Source organism: Nicotiana sylvestris, chromosome 8 (assembly GCF_000393655.2).
Source record: "Nicotiana sylvestris chromosome 8, ASM39365v2, whole genome shotgun sequence".
Lineage (NCBI taxonomy): Eukaryota > Viridiplantae > Streptophyta > Magnoliopsida > Solanales > Solanaceae > Nicotiana > Nicotiana sylvestris.
The window spans coordinates 215,408,485-215,415,806 of NC_091064.1; the positions used below are offsets into that span (position 1 = coordinate 215,408,485).

General features: G+C 37.4%; 1 protein-coding gene across 1 annotated transcript; it reads left to right on the forward strand.

Annotated features, from left to right (window-relative positions):
- The first annotated feature begins 5,890 nt into the window (after positions 1–5,890).
- On the forward strand, positions 5,891–6,460 carry LOC104232715 (uncharacterized). The gene has a single exon (XM_009785973.2). The coding sequence runs from the start codon at positions 5,891–5,893 to the stop codon at positions 6,458–6,460; it is 570 nt and encodes a 189-aa protein (XP_009784275.2).
- Positions 6,461–7,322: the final 862 nt, after the last annotated feature.

Consider the following 7,322-nt stretch of genomic DNA (forward strand, 5'->3'; position numbering starts at 1 on the left):
TACTTAATGCAGTTGATCGTGTCAAGGATATTGGTCGCACTAAAAAAGAATGCGAGAAGGCTAAGGGGAAAAAGGAAAGTTTGGAGAGGCAAATAGAAGATCTGAAGCAAAAGCTAGCATATATCAAACATGACGTTCTACGTCTGAAATAGATTGAAATAAAATGTAAAGAAGCTCATGAAGTTGCAAAAGCCAAGGAGCAAGAACTTGGAATTCAGTTGGAGTCAGCCCAAGCAAAGCAAAAGAGAATTGAGCAGCGCAAGAATGAAGCTCGTCGAGGAATTAATCCACCAGCCTACGCCTACAAGTCTATAAATCTTGATGATTTCAGTTAGTTGGATTTTTGGAATTTTGGTTTTTTCTAGCAGCAAACAGGTTGTTTCTTGGCCCTTTCCCGGACCCCGTATAGGGAGAGTGTTATTTGTGGCTTGAATTATTTCCTTGTATTTTTAGAAAACCTATAGTCCCTATAGGTTTAGGAAAACTCATTGTCCTAATAGATTTGGAAAAGAAAAACCTATAGTCCTTGTCAAATTGGGAAACCTTTCTCATATATGTTTGGGACCTTTTGGGATCTATATATAGGGGTTGTAATTGGAGATTCTATAGATTGTATTGTGCTTCTTTTCTCATTCATAGTGGAAAACTCTCTCTGCTTTTGCCCCGAGGATTAGGCTTGGCCGAACCTCGTTAAATCCTTGTGTTGATTTTTCTTCTCTATTTGCTTTGTGTGTGATTGTGTGCTAGTTAACCCAGGATATTCCGCAACAATTGGTATCAGAGCAAGGTTCGGATTTCTACACATAATTTAGGGTTAAGATGTCTTCATCATCTTCAACAAAGTACGAAGTAGAGAAATTTGACGGAGGTTCTAGTTTCAGTCTATGGAAGATTATGATGAAATCGTCCCTGGTGTTACATGGATTATGGAAAGCAATTGATGAGGATTTTCCTGAAGATATGAAAGAGACAGAGAAGGAAGACCTGAAGGAGAGGGCTTTGAGTGCGATCTTCATGAGCGTTACAGATAGCGTTCTTCGGGAAATTGCTGAAGAAACTTCTGCAGCAACGGCATGGAAGAAGCTGGAAGATCTGTATTCTAAGAGATCACTGACAAACTGCCTCTACCTGAAAAATAGGTTATACAATCTCCGTATGAACGAAGGTACACCTGTTAAAACTCACCTTGATGAGTTTAATTCAATTATAATGGACCTGAAGAATGTGGATATCAAAATTGAGAGTGAGGATCAGGCCTTGATTGTGTTATGTTCTTTACCATAATCTTATGATACTTTTGCCGATACACTGCTATATGGGAAAGATAGCATTTCACTAGAAGATGTTAGTAAAGCACTAAAATCTAAAGAGTTGAAAAAGAGCTTTCCAGACAACAGAATTGAGGGCGAGGGTCTTGTGATTATAGGAAGAACACAACAAAAGGACTTTAACAGGAAAAAGTCAACCGCAAGATCAAAATCTAGAGCAAGGAAGCAAAACTGTTATGAGTGCAGGAGCAAGGTCACTACAAGAGAGATTGTCCTAAGCTGAAGGAGAAAAGAGGGAAGCAGAAAATAGATAATTCGGCAAATATTGTTGACACTGGCAATAATTCTGATGATAGTGATTATGTAGGGAAAGTTTGTGCTGTGAGTTCTAGTCATGGGCAAAATTCTTGGGTTCTTGATTCTGGTGCTACTTTCCACATGAGTCCACACAAGAATTGGTTTGCAACTTACAAACAAATGAGTGGGACTGTCTATATGGGAGATGATAATCCATTACCAGTAGAGGGGGTTGGTAACATCAAATTGAGAATGTTCGACGGAATCATCAGAAACATTGAGTGTTGGCATGTTCCTCGGATAAAGAGAAATTTGATTTCTCTTTCGACTTTGGATGATCAAGGGTATAAATTTCACTACGAGAATGGAATACTTAAAGTGTGTAAAGGCTTCATGGTACTCATGAAGGGTAAACTACATTCTAAATTGTATCATCTTCAGGCCAGTGTAGTTGAAGGGGAAGCTACTGTAGATTCTGGGAAAAGTGATCTAAATCAGTCTCAATTGTGGCACTTGCGACTTGGCCATATGAGTAATAATGGATTGTCTTTGTTGAGTAAGCAGAATTTGCTGAATGGAACCAAAAATCAAGTTTTGAATTTTTGTGAGCATTGTGTGTTTGGTAAACAGACAAGGGTAAAGTTCATCAAGAAGGCCGAGCACAAGACCAGAGACAAGTTAGATTATATACACTCTGACTTGTGGGGTCCAAATATAGTTCCCTCCAAGAGTGGTGCCAGGTATTTTATGACTTTGATTGAAGATTACTCAAGGATGGTGTGGGTGTATTTTCTAAAAACAAAAGATGAGGCATTTTCGACATTTGTTAAATGGAAGACGATGGTTGAGAGGCAGACGGAAAGAAAAGTTAAGCGTCTTCGAACTGACAATGGGTTGGAATTCTGCAATTCTGAGTTCGATAATTTCTGCAGCAGGGGGGGCATAGTGAGACACCGCACTTGTGTCGGAATACCACAATAAAATGGTGTTGCAGAACGTATGAATAGAATGTTTTGTGATAGGGCACGAAGCATGCTTTCACACTCATGTGTTAGCAAAGATTTTTGGGCTGAAGCAATCAATACAGCTTGTTATTTGGTCAATAGATCTCCATCCACAGCTATTGAGTTCAAAACTCCTTTTGAGGTATGGTCCGGTTCGCCTGCTGATTATTCAAATTTAAGTATATTTGGTTGTCCTGCTTATGCTCATGTGAGGGATGGAAAACTTGAGCTGAGGGCAAAGAAGTGCATATTTCTAGGGTATGCAACTAGAGTGAAAAGTTATAAGTTGTGGTGCACAGATCAAAAGATTCCAGGGCTAATTATCAGTAGGGATGTAACATTCAATGAATCTGCCTCACTGAACTGTCAGAGGGAGAAGGCAATAGCAGAAATAGATCATGGTGTCAGTGACCGCATAGAGCTAGAAATTGAATCTCCACAAGCTCAGCCCAGTAGTTCTAAAGTAGAGAAAGTGGAGGAGGTGCAAAATATTGATCAAGACGATAATGTTGATGCACCTGCGCAACAACAACCATATAGCATTGCAACAGACAGGGAGAAGAGAGTGATCAACCGATCTCAAAGGTTTGCAAACGTAGTTGATGGGAATCTTCTTGGATATACGAATCCAGTGGGATTTGCTTTGGCAGTTGCAGAGATCGTTGATGCATTTGAGTGTTATAGCTATCTAGAAGCTATTCCGAGTATAGAACCAAATCGACGGATCAGTGCTATGAGTAAAGAGATTGAGTCTTAACAAGTTTAGGTGTTTCCTAGACTTGGTTGATGCGTGCGAAAATGGATAGAGCCCTTGCAAGGGCTGAGGGCAAGGTAGAGAGACGTTGTTCCTGTTGATGAAGAGAATTCAAGCCAAGGGAAAGATTTGTTATTTGTGGCTTGAATTATTTCCTTGTATTTTTAGGAAACCCATATTCCCTATAGGTTTAGGAAAACTCATTGTCCTTATAGATTTGGGAAAGGAAAACTTTTAGTCCTTGTCAAATTGAAAAACCTTTCTCATATATGTTTGGGACCTTTTGGGATCTATATATTGGGGTTGTAGTTGGGGATTCTACAGATTGTATTGTGCTTTTCTTCTCATTCATAGTGGAAAACTCTCTCTGCTTTTGCCCCGAGGATTAGGCTTGGCCGAACCTCGTTAAATCCTTGTGTTGATTTTTCTTCTCTATTTGCTTTGTGTGAATCTGTGCTAGTTAACCCACGATATTCCGCAACAGTAATATTAACTCCCCACTCCCACTCCCACCAACAAGAAAAGAATACAGAAAACAAACTCCGAACCAAAACAGAATGTAAACTAAAAGAAGGCAGTGGGTGAAGAGGAAGCTCACCTTCTACTGAAACTGGTGTTTGTTTCCGAGGGCGACCTACCACTTCAACACCAATTTCTGGTCAAAGTGAGAAATGCAATATGCATGATCATTGCCAAGGTGATACTACTTTTTCTGTTTCCGAGGACGACCAGGGTTCACAGAAAAAATAGTTTCACCTTGGCACTGATCAGAGGCGGACCCAGAATTTGGAGGTGACAGGGCACTATTATTTTTGTCATAATCCTGATTCATGCGAATTATTAGCTACAAAGTTTGACGTGCAACTCTCTTAAGACTTTGATGATTATGATAAGTTCTAAGCTTCAATTTTTAATATAGAGAAGAGTTTGGGATTTTTTGAGGGAGAGGTTTAATCATAAGAAAGGGGGGTTCGGGCGAAAACTAAAGAAAAAATAAAAAAAGAACCTGAAACAAAAAAATAAAAAAGGACCTAAAACTAAAGGAAAAAAGACAAAAAAAGAAATCTGGGCTTATAGATCCTTCAAGTGATAAAATCGAAGTAACTGTAACCCGAGTCATCCACGCATAAGAGCAACAATAAGTTGCAGATGCGACCAGTGCCCCACACTGGCTTTTGAGACTGAGGGTGCCTAATAAAATATACAACCGTTTCTCAAGGTATACAGCCTACATATACATATAGATACAGGTTTTCTCCCAAGCTTAACGGGTGCCGATGACCCCTCTACCTTCCACGTAGGTCCGCCCCTGACACTGATCATGCATATTGCATTTCTCACTCTGACCAGAAATTGGTGTTGAAGTGGTAGCAGCAGTAGTAACTACAGTTGCAGTACCTTTGAAACAAGGAGGATTAATATTTCTAGGCACAGTCTTGGCCAAAGGTGTAGCAAAACCAGGTGGGAGTTTTGAATCAGAGTTTTTTCCCATCATTTTTTATTTCCATAGCTGCAAAGATTACTTAAAAGGGTTCTTTTTAAGAACAAAAAAGTACTAAAAATGAATTTTTTTTTTCTTGATAGAAAAGATGATGGAAATGACAAGAATGGTAAAATTTATTCTACTGTTCTTTGTGCAAGAAAACTATAAATAGCCAGGGAAGTAATTAAGTGTGGGAAAAGGACAGGAAACAGACCAAGAAAAAAGAAGAGGTGTGATTATTTTTTAGTGCAAGACATTTGACTGCTCCTAATTTCTACCGCAGAAAATTAAAAAGAAAAGAGAAAAAGAAGAGGTGTGATTATTTTTTACTGTAAGACATTTGACTGCTCCTAATTCCTACCTTAGAAAAATTAAAAAAAAAAGTGTTATGAATAGAATTCTATTTAGAGTGAATATCTATATTGTAGAGAGTTTTACTTTGTGGCTAAGTCATTTTTCCCCTATAAATAGAGGGGTCTTACCCCATTGTAAATCATCCCAAAATTCAATAAGAATTTTCTCTCTCTTTCTCTGCAATATTGTTCTTCTACTTTTATTGTTTTATAACACGTTATCAGCACGAGACTCTACCATCTCAAGAAGATTAAGGTACAACTTTTCTCCTCTTTTAATTATGACTGATATTATGAAAAGAAAGTTCGTTGCCCTTGAAATTTCGAGCAAGTACTATATGACATGGGTGTTGGATGCTGAAATCCATTTAGATGCAATGGGTCTTGGAGACGTCATTAAAGACAAAACTAAAGCATCCACCCAAGACTATGCTAAGGCCTTGATTTTCTTGCGCCATCACCTTGATGAAGGGTTGAAAATAGAATATCTCACAGTCAAAGATCCACTTATTTTGTGGAATGGTTTAAAGGAAAGATATGATAACTTAAAGTTGGTCACTCTTCCACAAGCACAATATGATTGGGCTCATCTGTGGCTCCAAGACTTTAAGTCTGTTTCTGAATATAATTCTGCGATGTTCAGAATTACTTCTAAATTGAAACTCTGTGGAGATACTATCACTGATTATGATATGCTTGAAAAAACGTTTACAACGTTTCATGCCTCCAATATGGTCCTGCAACAGCAGTACAAAGAGAAACGTTTCAAGAAGTACTCTGAGTTGATTTCTCTTCTCCTTGTGGCTGAACGAAACAACGAATTGCTCATGAGAAATCACGAAAATCGACCCACTGGGTCTGCACCATTGCCTGAAGTGGATGAGATGTATTCTCATTATGCTAAGCGTGGAAAAGGCCGTGGCCCTATTCGTGGTCGTGGTCGTGGTCATGGCCGTGGCCGTGGCAGTGGACAAGGAAGAAATTCTCCTAGTGTTAATCACCCCCCAAAGAAAAATAACCACCAAAAGTGGAAAGGGAAAGATGAGAAAGCAAAAGCAAATGGTTCAGAAACTGAATGCTATCGTTGTGGTGGAAAAGGGCATTGGGAAAATATTTGTCGTATACCAAGACATTTGATTGAGTTTTATCAAGCATCTCTAAAGAATAAAGGCCCTGAAGCTAATCTTGTCTATGACAATAAATTTGACATCATCCACTTGGATGTGGCAGATTTTTTTGAGCACCCCGATGGAAAAATAGACCACTTGATCGGTGATGGATCCGTGGTTAAAGATGATTGAGTAGTTTAATTTTTATTTTTCCTATTCGTAGTAACTAGTGAATAAATATCATGTAATCATAATTTTTTTTTTACATGAGTAGTAGTCATTAGTATTATTTATTTTATAAAATAGTGTTAGTTCATTTTGATTAAATATAATTTTATGGGATAGTATTAGTTCGCTTTAAAATAATGTTTCGGCTTGCTTAGTCTTCTCAAAACAAAGTATCCAAATTGATCAGTTTGCTTAATATCTGTTTTAAAATAATGTATGTTAAATCACGTTACATGTAAAACTTACATTATTCATACTTCATTACATAATCTGTTATGATCCCTTGTTACTTTATCCTTACGTGTTCGTACTTTCGAGAACATACAGTTATGGTTTACGAATGTTTATATTTTATACATTTATTATAACAACAAAATGATACTTCAAGTTACTATTTTGTACCAACAATTAAAGAAAAAAATGTATTGCTATTCGTACTAATGTTTATCATACATTTTTTTTTTGTATGTCAAACAATGGGAAGCAAATATGGATATCTCACAAAACAAACTTGGATCAAAGTTCAACTGTAAAAATATTTGTTTAATTGATTCATGTACGACACATACAATATTCAAAGAGAAGAAATATTTCTCTCATTTAAATATGTGTAAGGCAGATGTTACTACAATTTCTGGAAGTAGTAAATTAATTGAAGGCTCTGGAAGAGCTACTATAACTCTGCCTAAGGGAACAATACTTATCATAGAGAATGTAATGTTCTCCTCCAAGTCCAAGAGGAACTTGTTGAGTTTTAAAGATATCCGTCGAAATGGATATCATATTGAGACAATAGATGAGAATAATCTTGAATATCTCATCATTA

What these genes read in the sequence shown, in the direction of transcription:
- LOC104232715 (XM_009785973.2), top strand. Translation starts at nt 5,891, where the DNA reads ATGGTCCTGCAACAGCAGTACAAAGAGAAACGTTTCAAGAAGTACTCT.